General features: G+C 37.8%; 1 protein-coding gene across 1 annotated transcript in view; it reads right to left on the bottom strand.

The window, feature by feature from the left end:
* Positions 1–23,014, bottom strand: part of Plekhm3 (pleckstrin homology domain containing M3) — a 180,179-nt gene that overhangs the window by 122,507 nt on the left and 34,658 nt on the right. Inside the window, exon 3 of the mRNA XM_076866281.2 lies at positions 9,161–10,096. Coding sequence (XP_076722396.1) covers positions 9,161–10,096 — 936 coding nt within the window. The remainder of the gene's footprint in view (positions 1–9,160; positions 10,097–23,014) is intronic.

Genomic DNA, 23,014 nt, shown 5'->3' with positions numbered 1-23,014 from the left:
ACTGGTTTCACTTTTTCCCCAAAGGAATAAAGTATTACTTATTAAATGAGACTTAACTGGAGAACATTAATCTCATTTTCTCTAATCTTCTATAGACATTCAAAGAATCACAGAATGAGAAATAGGAGAGACTGCATAGAGCAAGGGCATTCCCTCTAAAATATGCCAGACAGAGCTAGAAGAGTTGGAAGGAGAGTCAAAGACCTTGTAGTTCAACTGTGTGTCACAACTGCTTATTTATGTCTGCCTTCTAATTCTTCCTATTCTGTGAGGATGGTTAATGGTATTGTCTTATTTTCTTTATAGCATAGTGCAGTACTTAGTAGGGTTTCAATAAACATTTGTAGAAGGGCTGAATGAATAAATCTCTTTATCTTGCAGATGAGAAAATTCTAAATCAGACAAGTTAAGCACCTTGTCTTGAGGTCAGGATTTCCAGGTTTTGCAATCTCCTTGGTCAGGATGTTGCATTTTTCACCTATGACCATGGTAAATCCAGTCTATTCTGAGTTACCTTCATCCTATGAAATAGATAAAACAGAGTGTGCCTATTTTCTCTCTAAATGGCAGCTTTCAAACATGCAGAGGGAAAACTATGTCATCCCTATCCTAGGTTATATTTCAGTGCTATGGTTTTTAGTCCCTTCACTATCTTATCACACATTTGTTCTCAAAAAGCAGAGTCCAGGCAGGCACTATGCTCACCACTATGATCCCAGTGACTTAAGAGGCTGAGACCAGAAGATCACAAATTCAAGACCAGGCTGGGCAACTTGAGACTATGACTCAAATTAAAAAAAAAAAAAAAAGGCTGGGGATATAGCTCAGTGGTAGAACATTTGCCTAGCATGTGTGAGGGCTTGAGTTCAATCCCCAGTAACAGGAAGAAGAAGGAAAAAAAAGCAGCATCCATAACAAATTTCCGGATGAGGTCTTGCTGGGAATATTATCTCTTTTTCCTGGACCTAATTTGTCCAGCCATAGAAGCACAAATGCTCACTTCCCAGTTGCCTCATTTGCATGACCTCTGCAAGGTCAAGTTTCCTCTACTTTGTATCTATGCAGTTGATCTTCTGAGTGTAAGGACAGGACTATCTGGACTATAAACTTCATCTCAGTTGTTTTGATCCATTCCTCTGGCTTGCATTTTAGGATCTCAACTCTGTCATTTTTACATATTAGTTGTCCAACCAAGTTTTGTAATGGCTACAATTTTAGTAAATATACCTATGATATCTTTATCCTGGTAATTATTACCATAGGTGGTCCAATACTAATAACCATTTTGTAGTATTTACAGTAAATGCTAGATAGTATTCTAAGCCCTTTAACTCAATTTATTTGCACTACAAACTAATAAAGTACATGTGATTATTTCTCACATCTGGGATGAAAAAAAGGAGGTCCACGGTGGTTAAGTAATTTATCCAGGGTCACATAGCCAGTGAGCAGCAGATTTGGAAACTCAGGCAAAAAGACTCCAGTCTTTGCTCTTAATTACTCAACTATGCTGCTTATTATCATGTATCTTTACCAACAACCTTTTAGGCTGAAAGGGACCTATCAGTCAACAGTCCTTGGGTAAAACTGCCAATCATTCACAAAACAGCATAACTATAATCTCTTGATAACCCAAGCTTCTCTGTCTTGGGATTTTGCCAAATGCTTTCCTAAACACTAAGCACTGTACAGCATAGACCTGGCCTAGTTGCCTAGTAGTCCCCATTTTCCTCTGTGGCTCCTCAACCTCAGAGTAGAGATCTGGGGGCTACATATCATAATTGTACTGTAACTATCTCTCATAGTACCTACTATATAATGGGCACTCAATAGAAATTCAAATTTTATTTTTGACAGACTATTTTAAAAGCCAAGAAGATTTCCCCTGAGTTAAATTCTGTGGAAAATAAAAGGACACATTTAAAATGGGTTATGGGGTTATGAGCTTTCAAATTCTCTATAACAGGGATTCCTTGGCATAAGCAGAGTCAGGGATATAATAGTCTCCATGATGGTTTGCCCCCTGATCACCAGTCCCATACTCTTGCTCACCTACTTCAAGTCCTCACCATCTTTTGGGAGGGAAGATTCTGTGAGTCTTTGAAGAGGACAGTCTGCACCTCATTCCTATTTGCATATTCCCAAGGTGCCTGACAGAATACGCGTCACACATAAGGGGATGAATACATGCTTGTTGAAATGAACTCTCCACTAAAACTCCACTTAAAGATTTTGCTACCAGCAACCCCTCCATGGTCATATTTAAAGTGGGGGAAATAAAATTTAGCCTGTTAGTGCAATACCCCTAGGGATTTCTCCTCTGAGAGACAACAATTGAAAACAATAACAAATTAACTTGGACAATACAATATGAGAAGGCAACAACAGATTACACCATTCTCACTTATCCAAGCTGTTCATACGCTGTAGGGGGCATATCTAAGTTTTTCTTCATTGTCTTTTCTTCATTGTCTATTTAGGGAATAGGTTATCTGCCTATTCCCTAAATCGAATAAATCTTCAACTTATTGCTATTCCTACTAAGTGGGAGACAAATTTCAAAATAGCAATAAAGATAAGAATTGAAAAAATCAAGACGGGGCTGGGGATGTGGCTCAAGCAGCAGCGCGCTTGCCTGGCATGCGTGCAGCCCGGGTTCAATCCTCAGCACCACATACAAACAGAGATGTTGTGTCCACCAATAACTAAAAAATAAATATTAAAATTAAAAAAAAAGAAAATATCAAGAAAAATCTAGTTCTTTTTGTTTCCATCTTCATTTCCTTCCTTAGATCTGGAATTTTGATCAATAAAGGAACCCCTAATTTTTCACATGGGATTGCAAACAAATTCTGGCTACCCTAAACCTCTTTTTTATTTTTTCCAAGAGCGTAATACACGACTGCCCTTCTTGGCACTTAGAAACCAACAGATCTGCAATTTCACATGCATAATCAGCTCCCAGATTCAATTTCTCTTTTTCTTAACAATTGCTATTCTGCATGGTTTACCCCAAGACCAATAAGTAACTAACTAGGCCCAACACAGAAATATTGCTTACTTCCAGTCTGGCAGCTATTTAATGAATAATTAACCACCTCATACTTTCTATCAGGGATGCTTGTATTGCTAGGGTAAAGGTGTCCTTTATGTCTAAAGGATGTCATAAAACAGGCCTTTGCCAGAAATACGCCCTCATTTATCACATGAAATGCCATGTGGTATTAACAAGGTCGATACTGTTTGTTTAATATATTTTGCTTTCCTAGGGGCTTGAAATGATTTGTTTTTGCAGCTGTAACAGAGCTAAATTAGGGATTTATCTTCAGCTTAGCTAGTTGAGCATATACAACCAGGAGCTATTAATTATCTGCCTGGAGGCTTTTGGTCACCTTCCCACAACTTACAGCATCCTTGGGGTACACTGAGTTACACCATAAGCAGCCAGATTTGATCCTCAAATAATCAATCCTGGCTTCTTGAGGACTGAGGGGAGACACAAAACTTCTGGTCTTTGTTTCTTACTCTACAACAACCCCTTCCCCCTCCATGTATATGCTTTTAATGTGTGAGTTTTTTGTTGTTGTTGTTGTTTGTTTGTTTTGTTTTGTTTGTTTTTTAAACTGAGCAAAGAATTGAAGAGAAAGTCCTAGTGCAAAAACTAGTTTCAGATATCCATTCTTACACATGAAAAACTAACCCACCACTTTTCTGGCCTTAAAGTGCCAGGGATCTGACAAATTAGTACCAGAAAGTAGCACCTTCTCCCTTTCTCACACTGTTGTTCTGCCTTACTCTGGGAGCAGGGGGACAGCAATCCAGGAAGTTGGTTCCAAGTATGAAGCTGTCAAAAGCTGTGCTATAGTTTGAATTCCCCTCTACCTGTCTGAATCTCTGTGTGTGTGGGGGGGGAGGGTAAGGGAAAGACAAGGCAAAGGAGAGAAAAGGGGAAAAAACTAGAGTGCAATTCAAACAAAAATGAAACACACACACACACACACACACACACACACAAAGTGGGGGGATGCTCCCCTCCATCCCAGGTCCTAACAACACACTTCTTTATCAGAGGTTCATTGTCAATCAATTAGCCAAGGCAGCAGGGGTCTGTGAGGTAGGGGGCATCTAGGGAAACAATGGGCCGCCCTGTTGTATTGCTATTTAATCACTTTTGCTAAATAAATAGAGCAGCCCCGAGGTGCTGTCACGTCAAGGGAATTTATAACAAAAAAAAAAAAAAAAAAAACCTTCATTTTTCATTGGTCATTACTTTTTTTCCCTTCAGGACAAGAGAGGGTTATTACTGTAGCCTTAAGTTCCATCTTTGTGTTTCTTGCCTTTGATTCCCACTCGGACCCTGCCACTTTCTGGCACTAATTTGTCAGGCTGAACAAAGAGGGGATTTGTACCTCCTGTAAGGTCTCAATTAGGAATGGCTTCTGCTGTATTATGTGCCATTCAGAGAAGACACAATGCCGGTAATTACAGGAATTTGCACTAAATGGCTGAAGAATTCACAGCAAAACTTTTCCCCCCCTTGGGTTTACCCCTCCCAAGGGTTGGAGGCAAGAAAAAGGAAAGCAAAAAGCTCTTAATGCCAGAGAGATGTAATTATCAACAGCAGTCCCAAGAGGTTAAACAGCAGCCAAAGGAGTAAAACCATAAAAACTAACATTGTGAAAATGGTGTAGGAGATCCCTGAGACTCACTGTTTTCTTCCCTTAACATGTTCAACTTCAGTTCAGAATCAGGAACATTGCCCCACAGTGGGTCATCCAGTTTTAGCTCCAGATTACAAAACAGTCACACAGGAATGCTTTCAAAGGTGAGCTCTGCTACTCTTGTCACACCTATAAACAAGTCCCCGGGCTCTTTGATTGTAGTACTCAATTGTTAGGTTTCTTGATTGCTGAGAAATTATAGGAAAAACATCTGTGTGTGCTACTGCCAAGAAAACCATGTCTCTATTGAGTGTAAACAGGTATGTACACATGTCAACTTCCTAAAGAAAACACAGTTGCTGCCTTATAATCCAATCTCTACAGCATTTAGGAATAGTCTTATAACCACTTACTATGTACATCCTTCCTAAATATTTTAAAAGACTAAATAATTATTTGTTTTAGCATTACTATTAAAACATCACAGATGCCCTATTGCCAACTATAATTTTGAATTCTAACCAGCAATTTTACTGAAAACACATTCCTCATTTTCTGCTACAGAGGTGTTCCTGAAAAGTTGGACTAAAGCACTTCCAAATTAACAATTCTTCAATATCATTTCTGGTATGCACTTCACTTCTCTATACAAAAATCTTCTGTGACTTCAAGGTGAAACATTAAGTTCAACTTTATCAACTGCCTGTTTTTTTTTTTTTTTTAAATGGGCTAAAGCTGATTGGAGGTCTATGATTTAATTTAGTTCTACCTCACACCACCTCTGACAGTTCTCTGATATGTGGGCCCCACTTAGAAGGCTCTTGTCATAGCTACCTTTTTGGCAGACACTGATGGAATTATTTGATAAACAACTTGTGTTTCCTAGCAGACTGCAAGTTTCCTGAGGACAAGGACTTTTATCTTCTTTCCTGCAATACCAATTTGTATGTCTGGGTGCACCCAAGATTCTGGGCAAACAATAAATGACAGAATAAATGGAAGAATTTAATTTTCAAATTTCAGGAAGTAGGGCTAGCAAGTGAAAAGGCCCTGGATGCAGGCAGGACCCCTGTAAGTTTAGGAACAGCAAGACCACAGTGGTTGGGCTTCCCAAGCACAGGCAGCCATGGAGCTGGAAAGGAAGTTATGGAGTAATCACACACAATCAAATATAACTATCAAAAGTCCAAGCACATGCAAAGAAAGATAGTTACAATCAGCATATAGTTTCAAAACCATAACCTCAGACATTTTTGGATGGTCGTGGTCCATTTTCTCTGCAGGGGCTCTTTAAATTTTAAAGAAGGATATAGAAAAGTCTCCACTTATAGAAAGAATTTAGTGAACTATGGCCAACAGTACTGTTTTATAGACTTAAAAGCCAGTGCTTGTGGCTCCCCTGAATAGCAACTCAATGACATAATAAGGAGTTACTCAGTGTAATCTTCCACATTTAAAGTTTATTCATCCAAACTATTTAAAGGAAGAAGAACTTCATATGCATATATACATATATGAACTTATAGTTTAAAGAGACACACTAAAGCCATGTAATACTGTGAATTAACTTCTCCTTAAACTAGTATATAAGGCCCAAACTCACTACAACCAATATATTGAACTTTTGGGTGCTTTAGAAGGTAAACATGCTATGTAACTTTTTACTAAATGTGTCTTTTTATGAGGATGCTAAGTTAGACAATAAAGGTACAAAAGGCAGATGCAGCTGGTTTAAATTAAGTGTGTTTCTGAGAAATACAGGTCAATTTTTACTGTTCCATCTGCTATAATAATCTTTGATATAATGAGCAGCCTCCCAAGTAATTTAAAAAACATCCAGAGCTCTGCTTAACAAGTTTTTTTTTTTTTTTTTTTTTTTTTTTGCCTTTTTCTTTTGAGACTCTGCCCCCTACAGGAGATAATGTGCTCCTGCCTGTGTCTGGAAACCAATATTCCATATGCCAGCATCAATAATGAAAAGCAGGCGAGTAAGTCACATGTATCACAAAGCAACTGAATATAGTACTCTCTGATAGAAAAGGTGACATTTAAATGAAATACATCCATTTTTGCTTTGGAATGTGCCCTACTATATAAATCAGCATTATCCTCACCCCCAAATTAGAAACCTACCCGTACCCCCATTAGTTCCAAACCAAAGCATGAAGGTAAAAGCAGAGTAAATGAACTGCAGGCTTGTCATCCTACCCGCTTGAGTCCCTTCCCCTACCCTTTCCCACTGTCCTCCAATCAGTCAAATTTATTGAGCACCAAGTTTAGAAAGCAAAGGGAAGTATCCTATCACACAGAACCCAAAGGAGCTACCAGAAAGATCCACTCCTGCTCATTCTATAATACTTTCTTCTTTAATCCTTGCTTCCCTTTCCTGTCTCTTCTCATTTCTCTTTTATCTTTTTCCTGTTTTCATTTCTCCTACTGCTGGATGCAGTGGGCTCTCTGGCTCTCTCTGTCTGACATTTCTCTTCCCTCTGATGGCTAAGAACACTATATTGCCATACAGAACAGGGGCGGCAATGCACACTCCATCAGGATACAAATTTCTGAGAGGAAGGTGAATAAATGACAGCTAGGTGACAACCTTTGTGTAACACCTGAGACTTTTCTTCACTCTTTTACTATATGGATTTGTGATTCAGATACGCCAGTCTCTACCTTGGAAACTAAGCTGGACTGTTCTCCCTTATTCCATTAAGACAACAGATTTGTGGACTCTCAGTAATATAATGCCACAGAAGTGTATCATAACTCCAGGATGTCCAGAGTAAGCACAATAAATTACCGTCAAATGCCTGAACTTTGAAATATACTATATATACCAGAATAAGAAGACACTGAAATGTCAATAATTTCTTAAAAACTGTATTAAAACTGGTGTCTCCTATTTCAAAACTGATTTCAAAGCTGGGTGTGGTGGCACACACTGTATTCCAGGAGGCTGAAGCAGTAGGACCCAAGTTCGAGGCCAGACTGGGTAAACTTCGCAAGACCCTATCTCAAAATAAAAACTAAAAAGGGCTGGGAATGTAGCTCAGTAGTAGAGTGTTCCTGGGTGCAATTCCCCATACCAGAAAAAAAGAAAATTCCAAGAAGCTGTCTGACTTAACAAAAGGTCTGTCACACCTGCAAATACATGCACATACCTGGTATGGCTTCTTAACTGGCTTGGAACTTTTCATCTCTCCAATCCCACCCTGCATGTTTCTGCTCCACAATCACTAAAGACCTTGGGGCAAAGCAAGGATTATTCACTTACTCCCTCCCTTTAAGTAAAACTATTCTTCAGTAGAAAAGACCATCATCACAACTAACTATATTTAAAATGTGGATTTTGAGACTGGGGCTGTAGTTCAGTGACAAAGTGCTTGCCTAGCACATGTGAGGCACTGGGTTCAATCCTTAGCACCACATAAAAATAAACAAAGGCATGCTGTTCATCTACAACTAATATGTGTGTATATATATATATATATATATATATATATATATATGTATATATATATTCAATGTGGATTTTCATTTTGTTATAATTTGGCTTTTTTTCAAAGCAGGAGCAAGAATAAAATTTTAAATGTAGTCTCAGCTTGAGGTAAGTTTCTTGCTCGTTTTTAAACAGCATTATTAAATCTAATAGACTTGAGTTAAAACCTTCCCCAACAGACTTCCGATTAAAGTTGTCTTCACAGTAAATTTATTATCAAATATTGTGGGGTTAGTAAAAAGGAAATAATTTTGATTTCATTTTTAATACCCCCCCCCATTTTAGGTTTGGGGGAAGTAGGAAGAATAGGGAGTAGAGGAGAGAAGCAGTATTGAGGTTTTCAGACATAACAGAGTATTGGTCTTGAACTCCACTTTGTGTCTCACCCTTACACAGCAGTTCCAAAAACCTAGGCTTCCTCATGGTGAGGCACAGATCCATTGTGACTCAGGAGTCATCTGCTGAATAATCATCTACCCTGCTTTTAGCTATTTCCACATTTTCTGTCAAGGCTGACTTTCCAGATTCCACTTTAACAGGATTTGACAAGGTCATGATCAATGACAGTTACTAACTATGGACATTTGCTTTGCCTAAGGAGTGTGAGTACTTAGCTTTGGACTGAATGTCTCTCATGAGAAAATCTGTGACAGCCATAGTCACCATGACTTTATGCAAGTAGGCAGAGGAAATGGAATCACATCCTACTTAGGAAGCCTAAATTCCAGTCTGGTTAGGCTTCAGCCAAGTAATTTTGATTCAGTGGGGTATATCATAGCTGTTTCTATTAATCAATGTACTAGGAGGGTGGACAGGTTTTTTTTTTTTTTTTTTTTTTTTAAACATAGTAAACTCCTTGGAGGAGAAATGCTTTTTGTAAACAGGCAATATCTATGACTGTCTAAATAGGAGATATCTATGACTGTTTAAAAAATAAATTCCAATTACAGGACTCAAGATTGCTCTTTAATGAGCTTTAAGCTGAAAATTTGCTCTGTACCTGCACATTTGAAACTCTGAGCAGTGAGTCCTCGTTCCAAAGACAAAGTTGTCAGAATGCTCAGGAAGCTGGTGGTCACGGACTGACGTTTGTTCTTCCTGAGTTCATGCCCACCCAGCTGATCCTTGGGTTTGCTCCTCAGTGTGACTTGCAGGTTTTGCTCTGAACTCCTCGCTGCATTGGCAGCTGTCTTCAGAGCCTCCATCCATTCCTGAGCCCTCTGCCGGGTCTCAGCTCGGAGGCGGAGGACATCTTGAGGGAAAATGACTTGAAAGCAAGAGTCACAGCCATCCAGGTTGTCTACCTGGACAGCCAGACACACATCCACATTGTAGCTCAGCAGGGGATCCTCATCTAGCTTGCCTGGCTGAAAAGCCATAAGGTAGGCCTTGCTCAGCACAAATGTAAATGCCTTCCAGTTGTTTTGGACAGTTAGTCTGTAGAGCGTCCCTGATTTGAGGATGTTTTGGTACTGTTTGGAGCTATCCAAGACAGGAGACGGTGGTAGCAGCCCGTTGGATTTCTCATGTAAACAATGATTCTGTGTATAGTCAACATGATGGCCAAGCCCTGGTGAGTTTGCCAGCTCATCCTGCCGTCCCATGTAACCGGGCACTGCAGCATGCACAACTTCCCAAAGCTTCTGTCCCCAGTCCAAAGCTTCCCACGGTGACTCTGCCTTTAACTGTAGCTGAGTGTTGTCATAGAGAACGGTGTCTACCATCCTGGCCTCAAGATTGCCCAAAACAGAGATGCTCTGGAAGTGGGAAAGTTGGTACGTGGCATAGGGGTTTTGATTCCCACTGCTGTCGAGGCTATAGAAGTATAAGTTGTAAGGTGACAGTTCTGCGTAACAGCTTTGCCAGTAACTGTCATGGTCCTTTCTAATTTCCAGGTAACCCTTCTTCAGAATGTTTGGGAATGTCTGCTTGTGCTCTAGAAAGAAAAAAAAGGAGGCATAAACGTATCGATTAGTTATAAGAAGGTGGGTGCAAGAGACCAAACAGATCAAAGGTTGATATCTTCCTGATTCAAATTAAACCAAGTATAAATGGTAAAATTCCAGGGTAGTATCTAATTGGCAAAATGTAGCTAGGGAAAAATCTCTTATCTAAAAACTGAACTACCTTGGTGAGAGAGTATAAAAGTAAGTAATGCGGTGTATGATATGAATGTGACATGACAAAGTCTGTGCAGAAAACTGCAATACTAGAAAAAGTGTGATTTAATACACACTGTAGGCCTAGGACCTTTTTTGGGATTCCTTGTTTTCTAGGTAACAGTCTACAGAGTATTAAATACATGAGAGAAAACCTGCCATGTGAATGAATTCCTGCTGATTCTCTTATCCTTCCTTAAGCTCATGATGCCAGGAAGGGTCAATGAAAAAAAGCAGTGAAATGTACTGCTCACAAATTCCCATTTCTCAGAGTACCCACTAGTCCCCAAGACCAGTTCATGGGCCTCTCTCTGGTAAGCCCCCTACAGTTCATTTTTTAGGCTTCTGCTTACATGCAGTTTTCTCTTAGAGCCTCAATGTGCTTATGCTGCTCCCTTAGCTTGCAATGCTCCTTTCCTCTGCCTCAACCAGGGACCACATATTTACCTTCCTTCAGAAAAAGAGTCTGTTCAGTTCTCAGCCCCTCCCCCACCTCATGTGAACACACTTCTCCCTGGGTCAGTTATGTTCCTCTTTCATAGGCTTTTAACAGGCTGCATTATAATAGTTTAATTACATATCCAAACAAAAAAAAAATACATTTTAAAGTTTGTTTTAAAAAAAGTCTGCCTTCCCTACTGCATAGTAAGCTCTCTTCATTTTTTTGGTGGGGAGGCAGGTTACCAGGGATTGAACTCAGGGACACTCGACCACTGAGCCACATCCCCAGCCCTATTTTGTATTTTATTTAGAGACAGGGTCTCACGGAGTTGCTAAGTGCCTCTCTTTTGCTGAGGCTGGCTTTGAACTCTAGATCCTCCTGCCTCAGCCTCTGGAGCCACTGGGATTACAGGTACGCACCACCACACCTGGCTCTCTTTTCATTTTTATGCGATAGCATGCAATACTATGCCTGGTACTTAGTGTTTCATAAGTACTTGTTGAATTATAAATCAAGCTTCTAGCACAATGTTCAGTGCACAGTATGTCTAGTTCCCTTGCCTTCCTCTTTTCTCCATTTCCATTTCATGTTTTTATCTAAATAAGCCACCTATAATCCCTGATAAGTGGCAATATATTCCAGTTTAATACTTTAGTAAAAGGGGACTGTCAATTGAGGAACCACATGAGACTTTAATCAGACATGACAATGACAGCCATGCAAAAGGAAGCACTCCTCCCTGGTCAAGGTTTTAATTTCTGAGATGTTTCTCAATCTGTGCCAACACACACTGGAGACAGTCAAAAACTAATTGAATCATTCCCTAAAGAACGCAAGTCATACACTCAGAGGATAAAATTTTTGCTTTTGACTATAGAAAGAAAGAGTAAGATCTTGATCTTAACATAGCAAACCAAAAGAGAAAGGAGAGAAATAAGGCAGAGAAAAGCCTATTTTATCTGCTTTACATCTCTGGTCCTGACATTCATTAGTAATTCTGTGGTAACTCAAAAGCCATTAATTTCTTGCAACCCACACTAATCCCTTTGTAGAAAGAGATAATGGATGCCTATTCTCAGGTTATCTTTCTCTTCTGACAATGCAATAAGGGAGGCAGTGCTGTTAGAGACACTGCTGCCGCCTCCCCGCTCTCATTTCCATCAGGCACTGATGACAGTTCAGCCTTCTCCATAATAAGACTTACAACTATGTGTCCCTCTATCCTCAATCCTCCTGTGACCCAGCGGCTTAGCCATGAGTTCCTGAGTAAAATAGAAACCACCTCTCTTGCTTTTAGCTAGAAATTGCCGTCTTCTCTTTTTACTTTCCTGAGAGCTTTTTATAACAGCTACCATGAATTAGAAGTTCAATTTTAATTGAGTCCCAAATCCAGCAGCAAATCTGACAAAAACCTCACTTCTTTCTGACTGCATAAGCATAGGGGTGGTAGATGACAGCTTGGGTTAAGGGAATAAGTCCTGCCAGGGAATCTCCAACATAGTAAGACTAAAGAATGTGGTGTGTTCCAACACTGCTTTCCCTCTCACTAGATACAGCAGGTCTTATCTCTGTTCCCTGATCTTAGCTTCAGTCCTTTGTAGATGGTGTGTTAAACTGAGACAGAAAATGACACGGCATTAATCATAGAAATGGTCTATTCTTACAGACTGCAGTTAAAAGTGGAATCTCTTGAAAAATAAGAATCAAGAAGGCAGCAAAGGTGATCAAGAAACTGCTTGCTGGGGTATCTCTTGGTCTTGTTATGTCATACCTTATTAATAGTTTGTATGTGATGTACTAATTATCTTTGACTACAGAGGGCTGGAAAACTATTGTTTCTCTCTAATCTCTACCAACTGCTACTTTCTATTGGATCTAGAGTTTATTTTTAATATTTTTGCTATTGATAAATCAGAAGCTACATAAATTTAAAATTTCATTAATTTTGCTATAGCTCAAAGTTTTGTTTTCCCAGACCTTGTCATTTAAACTGATTTAATTGGGGCTGGGGTTGTGGCTCAGTGGTAGAGTGCTCGCCTAGCATGCGTGAGGCACTGGGTTTGATCCTCAGCACCACATAAAAACAAAATAATGTGTCCACCTAAAACTAAAAAAATACATAAATAAATATTAAAAATAAATAAATAAACTCATTTAATTAACTCCTCAGATATTCTCTTTCTTTTTTTATTTTTATTTTTTTGGTGGTACTAGGGATTAAAGACAAATATTCTTTAAAGTGTTCAATTTCATAAATGAACAACATAATTCAATCTTAACTAATAAAAGTGATTTGTATCATTAACAATATTTTTCCCATTTCCCCAGTGAAAATAGAGACAGATGATCAAACCATTTTACCCATGAATTTTATAATGAAACTACAAGACAGAAATTACTCATGAAAAAACAAAACACCAGCCCAGAACTCTTCATTTCTCCACTGGTTTCCACTTCATTTAGTACAAAGACCTGGTTCAGTTCCTCCTCAGTGAAGATCCCTTCTCCCTTTCCTCCTTGTCCTTACAGTCCCCAGTATACTGGTTCCAGGACAATAACTGCTATTGACTAAAGAGGAAGAAGGGAATTTTCTGGTTCAGCATCTGTTTCACTTCTGTACTACCAAACCACCAGAGTACCTCTTTTGCAGTTATATCCTCTATAAGTTCTTTAAAAAGTTTCTATTCTCATAGCCACCACCTTCATCAAGGTCTGATCCTTCTCCTCCTGGTACTGTCATAGATTAAGCTTTTTAAGGTCTCATAGCCCTTCCCATGCCCTTCCTTAGGCCAAAACTCTTCACAGGTTCAGGGAGCCACAGAGAAAAGTTCACACTCTTTAGCGTGGCCTTTAACATTTCATTATGGAAAATGTCAAACACACGTAAAAGCATGTAGAAGAGTAAACATGAACACTAAGTACTTACCACTTAGTTTCAGAAACCTTCAAGTTTCTGACATTTTTAGTTTCTCCCACCCTTCTCCAACTCTTTTTTTTCCCATGTTTTCTAATTTTTTTCTGGAATGTTTGAAAGCAAATCCCAGACATTTTATCATTTTACCTGTAAATACTTTAGGGTATATGTCTAATCTATCAAATTCAAACTTCAAAATCTATATATGAGGCACAAGGAAGATTGTGGAGTCGAGGACAGCCTCATTCCAAGTTGTGCAGTGGCTTGGGACCAAAGCAGTAGGTGTACAGCTTCTCAGTGAGGTGGGTAAAATAGGGATTGAACTAAAATTCAATTTTGGACATTCAAAGTGGCTTACAGACTCAGGAATTTGAGTACAAAAAACAAAGAAGAAAGAATACATTGGAGCTGACCTGGTGGCTACCCCAGCATGGAAAAGTGGCGATGGCAGTACCGACTCACCACAGAGGGAAGGGAGAAGAGAGATTTGGTAAGGAAAAAGCTAAGATCAAAAGAAAGCTGCCAAGGGGCTGCGGTTTTAGCTCAGTGGTAGAGTGCTTGCCTAGCATGTGTGAGGTTCGATTCTATGTACCACGTAAAAATAGATAAAATAAAGGTACTGTGTCCATCTACAACTAAAAAAAAAAAAATTTAAAAATTTTTAAAAAGCTGCTTAAATTTAGCTAATCCAGAGACTGTACTGTACAGTGGTGCTTGAAAAGCACATTCCGTATCTCAACTGGTCAGAGAGAGCTGGGGTGGAGCCATTTTGAGACAATCTCACTGTAAGGACAGCTCCCTCCTGGAGGCAGGAGATCAGAGCAAATTCCGCCACAATATCCTGGCAGGCACCAAATGGGTGACCTAGGGTGTGCCTGGCTGAACATAGGAACAGTCTGTACCCAGTGGGATTCAAGTGCGTAGGGCGAAGGGGAGCCCGACTAGCTTCTCCTTTGTGGTAGTGGCTCACATGAGCAGCTGAAGAGAGCCAGGAGCCTAAGCTGGTGTGAGTGAATACACTTGGGGACTAAGCCCAGGAAGGCTGTGCTCATGGGCAGCAGTGAATGGATAATCAATATAGGGCTCCTGAGAATTGGACCCATATCAGAGATCAGCCACTTTCTAGCCTTGGGGGTGGATAGATCTAATCTCTCCAAAGAAGGCCCAACCCAACAAAGCCACTGAGGCCTGACTAGACCTGCTAGAATGCCTCCAAGAACTTTGCAGAAGCTGTACCCTGGGAGGGCACTGAACTGGTCTCAGTGGACAAAATGCCAACTAACAGTACTACCTAACCTCTCCCACTCACTCTGGTGAGAAGGGAAACTGAGTCTTACATGAAACAGCTTCAATCTTAGACTGCTCCAAATGGCAGCTCAGAGAGCAACACAAAAACAAAAAGAGGTTAACAACCTCTATCAGTACATAACTCAAGAAGTGCAAAGACGTTGGACAGAGACAGTGACCACTCAATCTGGTCAACTTTTTTGACTACCTCAGTGAGGAAGTTTCCTTCATTCTTCACCAAGAATTTTTTTTGTCTTTTCCCGTGTGTGTGTGTGTGTGTGTGTGTGAATTCATGCTGTGCTGATTAGTTCAGGGACCTGTATACATACACTTATTTGTTTCTTTTTCTCTCATTTTTAGCATTTTAAAAATGTAGTTTTTTTTCCTTGCTTTGTCTTTTGAAGGTTTGGGGTTTGGGGGTTATATATTTTGGTTTAGCTTTGTATTATTTTCATTTGTTTATTTCTTGTTTCTCTTTCTCTCTTCTCTTCTCCTTCTAATGGCCAGATTTTATTGTTCTCTCTCCCTCCCTTCCTACCACCCTTCCTCCCAATACTTTGCTTCTTCTGTTTTCCCCCTCCTTCTATATAAACATCACCAGCTACCTCTCTTCTGCATCCTCTCTGTTCATATTTGAAATTGTAATTCTTTTCTAATTCTAACACATTTATTTTCCTCTGTTTAACTGTATTTGTTCCTTCTTTCAGAACTAATTGACTAATGCTGATGCTAAATGACTAATGCTGACTGCTGTGGATAATATAGTTGACATTTGATGTTTGCTTTAAAGCTAGATCTAGTGCATAGTTACTGTTTTTATTGTTGACGATTACTGAACCCACCATTCCTGATTTTTGGTGGTATTTAATGTTGAAGATATCATAGTAGGAAGTGGGTTTCTACTTTAGTGCTGTGTATTGTTTGTGATGGTTGTCACTATTGTGTATTTTGCTTTATTCTCTGAAGTGCTGGGAACCTACAGGGACACGAAAAATTCACAGGTTAGAGATTCTGATGCTGAACCAAACTCAATCAAAAGGCAGCACACTTTGCTCCATACATAAATTAATGACACTCAATCTTCAGCCATACTTTAATGCAAAGAATAGAAGAGACAAAACCCAAAACTAATGATTAGACTGTGTAATTCTCACTCCATTCAAGTTGGAGTGATCAAAAATATACTAGACAACATAGTAGACACCTGCTGTTGAATTCCTGACCTAGTTAACATTTTGTAATTGGTAGTACTGTTGTTAAATGCTGACCCCATCATTCCTACATAGATAGCAAATAGTATTACAGAGTTCAAAGTAGACATTGGACATTTAACATAAAACTGTACTCTTGTTGTTGATGTTAATGCCACTTCTGGCTCCTCCTCCCTCTAAGAGGGGCCAGAAAGAGATTGGGACACTTCAAGATTACAGAGTAGATCCTGAGCTGTGAAATACATCTCAACTAAGCAACAAAAAATTTTACTTCACACATAATCTAATCCTATCTAAACCCTGACATTATTCCAAAACAAAGTTAAGTGAGGAGACAAAAGCCCCAAACCAACAAAAAGAACCAGCAGAAACAATCCAAGAGGGACCTCAGTTCCCACCCTTTGGCATCTACTCATATATCAAAAACAGAGTGAAGTTCCAGAATAAATAAGATAATCACAAACAAAGGACATGCCTAAAAAAGAGGAGAATCCACTTCAATTGATGCACAAGTCCAGGACCTCTGAAAACACAAGAAAACAGGCAAAAAGTCTCCCTGCAAAATCCACAATCTTCCAACAAAGGATCCTACTGTCAGTGAGGTAGACAAAATCCCAGAGAAAGTATAAAAACTGATTATTATAATGTTCAATGAACTAAAAGAAGATCTAAGGAAGGAATTAAGAGATCAATTACAGGAGATGAGAGACCACATTAATAAATTGAAATAGGGAGAAAAAAAAGCAGAACTACTAGAAATGAAAGACACGATCAATCAAATTAAAAATTCAATTAAAGACATTAATCAGATCAGATTGCATAGAAAACAGAACCTCAGCCCTTTAAGACAGAACTTCAGGCACTGAGCACAGGTTATATGATCTTGAGTACATAAAATGTAAGAAAGGGAAAAATTATAGAACATGATCAGAATATGTAAGAACTCTGGGATAACATAAAAAGACATAACCTGAGAATCACTGGGATAGAAGAGAACATGAAGATACAAACTGAAGGTATAAAGAACATTTTCAATGAGATAGTTACAGGAAACTCTTCCCATATCAGAAATGAGATAGACATGCACATATAGGAGGCTTACAGGATCCTAAATAGACACATTCAAATGAGAAGCTCACCAAGGCATATCATAATCAAAATGCCTAATGTTAAAAATAAGGAAAGAATATTAAAAGCCCCAAAAGAAACATAAGGTCACATTTAGAGGCAAACTAATAAGGATCACTTCTGATTTCTCAGTTTAGACCCTAAAATCAAGGAGGATCTGCAATGAGATATCCCCCAAGCTATAAAAAACAAAAACAAACAAATAAAAAAAAAAAAAACCTGCCAGCCAAGGTTACTATACTTAGCAAAGTTCAGTTTCAAATTTGAGGGGAAAATAAAAATTTTCCACAAGAATAAACTAAAAGAATTCATGAGCATCAATACAGCACCACAAAGAATACTCAGAGATAAACTGCCCACAGAGGAACTAAAAAACAATTCTCAAAATTCTCAAACAGAGGAAGTTCAATAGAAGAATAAACAGCTAAATGAGAATCAAAACAGGATAAAATACAGCAAAAAGCAAAATGGAAGAAAACCACAAATACATATTCATACTAACACTGAATGTTATTGGTTTCAACTTCCCAATTAAAAGATATAGATTAGCAGAATGGATCAAAAAACAAGAATAAACTATATGCTGTTTACAAGGGACTCATAGGCAAAAACATTTACAGACTAAAGGTAAAAGGATGGAAAAAAATATTCAATGCATACAAACCTTGAAAACAAGCAGAAGTAGCTATTCTCATATCTAACAGAGCAGATATCAAGTAAAAATTAATCAGAAAAGACAAAAAAGGCCATTACATCCAGGTAAAATCAACAATCTAACAAAAAGATATAACAAATAGTAAACATTTATGCTCCAAACGGCAACACATCCAATTCCATTTTTTTAAAAAAAAACCCTCCAGAATATTAAATCCCACATAGATTCCAATACAATAATACTGGGTAATTTCAATACACCCTTATTACCAATAGGTCATCAAAACATAAAATCAATAAATATATCTGCAACCTAAATAACACTATAAGTCAAATGGGTCTAATGGGCATCTACAGACTATTCTACCCTCAAACAGTTAAATTTACCTTTGTATCAGCTGTTCATGGAATTTTTTCCAAAACAGATCATATTCTAGGTTATGAAGCAAATCCAAAAAAAATCAATATAATCCCATGTATCAGATTAGATCATAATGGAACAAAACTAGAAATCAACAACAACAACAAAAAATAGAAACCACATAAACACATGAAAATTGAATAATACTCTCCTAAATGAAGAATGAACCAAAGAAGAAAAGAGAACAGATATCAAAAAATTCTTAGAAATGAACAAGAACAGAGATACAACATATCAAAATCTCTGTAACAGTATGAAAGCAGTTCTAAGAGGAAAATTTATAGTACTGAGTGCCTACATTAAAAAATTAGATATCCCAAATAAAAATGTTCCACCTCAAGGCCTTAGAAGAAGAAAAATACACTAACTCTAAAAGCAACAGATAGGAAATTAAGATCAGAGCTGAAATCAATGAAACTAAGAATAAGAAAACAATGAACAGAATCAATGCAATGAAGAGTTGGTTCTTTGAAAACATAAATAAGATTGGCAAACCCTTAGCCAAACAAACCAAAAGAAAGAATGTGAAGACTCAAATCAACAAGATCAGAGATTTTTTAAAAAGGAGATTTTACCATAGACCCTTCTGAAATCCAGATTCTTAGAAACTATTTTGAAAATATATACTCCAATAAACTGGAAAATCTGGAAGACATTGACAAATTTCTAGACATGTATGACCTGCCCAAATTGAATTACAAAGATATGGAAAACCTAAACAGACCAATATCAGATCAATGCTGAAACTGAAACAGCAATTAAAAGTCTTAAAAAAAAATAAAAAAAAATCCCAGGACTAGATGGATTCTCAGTTGAATACCAGACCTTTACAGAAGAACTAACACCAGTATTTCCATGAAATTGAGATGGAGGGAACACTCCTGAATACATTCTATGAAGCCAATATAACTCTGATACCAAAACCAGACAAAGATCCATCAAGGAAAAAAACTGTAGACTGATATCCCTGATGAACATAGATGCAAAAATTCTTAAAAAATATTTACAAACTACATTTAGAAATACATCAAAAAGATAATAAGCCATGATCAAGCAGATTTCATTCCAGAGGTGCAAGGTTGGATCAACATATGCAAATCAATAAATATAATGCACCATTGAAGCCAAATTAATTATAAAAATCACGTGATGTCTCAATAGATGCAGAAAAGACTTTTGATAAAATCCAGCACCCATTCATGTTAAAAATGCTGGAGAAGCTAGGGATTGAAGGAATTTACCTCAACATTGTAAGGCCATTTATGACAAACCCAAAGCTGACCACATACTATATGGAGAAAAACTAAAAGCATTTCCTCTAATATCAGAAACAACATAAGGCTGTCCACTCTCACTACTCCTATTTAATACAGTCCTTGATATATTAGCCAGAGCAATCAGGCAAGAAAAGGAAATAAAGGGATACAGGTAAGAAAATAAGAAAAACTGTTTGCCAACGATATGGTCCTGTATCTAGAAGACTCCCAAAACTTTTAGAAGTCAGGAAACTTCTAGAGCTTACAAATGAGTATAGCAAAGTAGCAGGATAAAGATCAACACCTATAAATCAATAGCTTTCCTATATTCCAACAGTGATTCAGCCAAGGAAGAATCAGGAAAACCATCCCATTTACAATAACTTCAAAAAAATTTTTAAATATCTTGGAATTACCAAGGTATAAAAGAACTGTACAATGTAAATTATAAAATACTGAAGAAAGAAACTGAAGAAGACCTTAGAAGATGGAAAGACTTCTCATGTTCTTAGGCAGAATCATATTGTCAAAATGGCCAAATTACCAAAAGCAATATACAGATTAAATGCAATCTACATCAAAATACCAATGATATTCTTCACAGAATTATAAAAAAATTAAATTCATTTGGAAGAATAAGAGACTCAGAATAGCCAAAGCAACACTAAGGAAGAAAATGGAAGAAGGGAATCATAATACCTGATCTGAAAATACTATAGAGCTGTAGTTAAAAAAAAAAAAAAAAAGTGCATAATAGACAGGAAGACCAATGGAACAGAATAGAAGACACAGAGAAAAATCTTCATACCTACAACCATCTGGTATTTGATAAAACTGCCCGAATTATATTTTGGATTAAAAACCAGCCTTTTTAACAAATGGTGCTGGGAAAATTGGAAAGCTATACATAGAAAAATGAAACTAGACCCCTACGTCTCACACTGTACAAAATTCAAAATGAAGTACATCAAAGATTTAGTAATTAGACCAGAAACTTTACAAATGCTAGAAGAAAACAGAGTCAACACTATCATATACGGGCTAATACTGACTTCCTTAACAAGACCCACAAAGTGCAAGAAATAAAACTGAGAATCAATAAGTGGGATGCCATCAAATTAAGAAGCATCTGCATAGCAAAAGAAATCATTAAGAGTATGAAGAGAGGGGCTGAGGTTGTGGCTCAGTGGTAGAGCACTTGCCTAGCATGTGTTAGTCACTGGGTTCGATTCTCAGCACCAAATACAAATAAATGAATAAAATAAAGGTCCATGCATCTAAAAAATATTAAAAAGAAAAGAGTATGAAGAGAGAGCCTATGGAATGAGAGAAAACCTTGGCCATCTACCCCTCTGATAGGGAATTAATATCCAGAATATACAGAGAACTCAAAAAACACCAAAAAAGCAAGCAAGCCAACTGAACAGAAACTTCTCAAAAGAAGAAACACAATGACTATCAAATATATGAAAAAAAAATGTTCAACGTCTCTAGCAATGAAGGAAATGAAAATCAAAACTACACTAAGATTTCATCTTACTCCAGTCAGAATGGCAATGATCAAGAATATAAACAAATGCTGATGAGGTTTGGGGAGAAAAGGCACACTTTATACATTGTTGGTGGGGCTACAAACTAGTACAGCCACTCTGGAAAGCAGTAAAGAGATTCCTCAAAAAACTAAGGATGGAACCACCATGTGACCTAGCTATCCCACCCTTAGTATTTTCCTAAAAGATCTAAAATTGGCATACTACAGCAATTTAGTCACCTCAATGTTTATAGCAGCACAATTTACAATAGCTAAATTATGGAATCAATCCAGATACCTGTCAATAGATAAATGAATTCAGAAACTGTGGGGTGTATAGAACACTAAAGTTCTACTTAGCCAATATAAAAGCATAAAATTATGGCATTTTCCAATAAATGGATGGAAATGGAAAATATATCCTGCTAAGTGAAATAAGTCAAACTTAGAAACTAAAAGGTCAAGTGTTTTCTCTCATATGTGAAAGCTTGAGACAAATAGGGAAGGAAAGATAAGATAACATAAAAATAAAGAGATAATCAATAATATAGAAGAAAGAGGTCAAGAGATAAGGGTGGAGGGATGAATAGGAGAAGGAAATGAAGAATGAATTCTTTAAAAAATCATGTTATGTGCAAACATAAATATATGACAAGGAACGTCACCTTTATGAATAAGTAGAAAGAACCAATCAAATATAAATTAATAGATTAGCAAAGGGAAGTCTAGTAGACAAAGCAGAAGGTGAGAGGGGAAAGAGGACAAGAGAGAAAAAGGAAAGGGAAAGGGCGATCATAAACTGAAATCAAATTCTATGCATGTATGAGTTTGTCTGGATGATCCCAATTACTTTATATAACTATAAAACTCTAAAAAAAATTATATATGATAACTATTTTCACAGCCCCTCAAATTCCTTATGTAATAATATCCAGTCTATGTCTAACTCGCCCAGGTTGTCTCAAAACATTTAATACAGCTGGTCTGTTCAAGTTGAGTTCATATACTGATTTGGTTGACATATTATTATAATATGTTCCCTCTTACTCCTTTTTTTATTCCACATATTATTTATTCATTTTAATTTTCTTTTTTGGTGCTTGAGATTGAACTCAGGGCCTATGCTTGCTAAGTAAATGCTCTTCCACTGAACTATACCTCAACTCTACCTGTGTGTTTATTGAAGAAATTGGTTTATTTGTCCTGTAAATTTTCTGCATTCTGGATTTGGTTGTCTATCTCCATAATATTGCTTAAATGTTCCTCCATTTCTCGTGGTTTCTGTCAAGTGCTACTTGGATCTCGAGGTTGAATCTGTATTCCACCTGATGATTGTTTCTATTGCTCACCTCTCTCAACCTTTCACGCATTTTCTCTCATGGGTCCCCTTCCTGGGTTCCCTTCATCTCTGCTCACCAAGTTCTCCTCATACTTAAAGGCTCTTATAACATCTTACCTATTTCTGAAGTCTTTCCAAACCCTCAGGATGAAAATAACCATCCTCCTCTGTACCCCCATGGCTCTACTATTTCACATTCATAAAATATTTGTCAAATTTTATAAAATTATTCCGAAAATCAGTAAGGAAGTAAAAAGCAACTGAGGAGCAGTTACAACCTCGAGCCAGTGACTCTAATTCCAGGGGCTCCTGGACCTCATTGCTTACAGACTGCCTGGCTTTTAGCTCCCCTAATCCTGGGCCTAAAGTAATGGTCCCTTCTAGCACTGTCTGAAGCAGAGACAGAAAGCATCTTCCATTAACTGATAATAACTGCCTGAAGCTCTGTATTGTGAAAGATGCTAAGACCACATCTAGACTCGGCAGAAAACAGTGCTGTGGTGTCACTGTGG

This window comes from Callospermophilus lateralis, chromosome 9 (assembly GCF_048772815.1).
Source record: "Callospermophilus lateralis isolate mCalLat2 chromosome 9, mCalLat2.hap1, whole genome shotgun sequence".
Classification (NCBI taxonomy): domain Eukaryota; kingdom Metazoa; phylum Chordata; class Mammalia; order Rodentia; family Sciuridae; genus Callospermophilus; species Callospermophilus lateralis.
The sequence above is the reverse complement of the archived record's forward strand: the minus strand, read 5'-3'. Positions and strand labels throughout refer to the sequence as shown.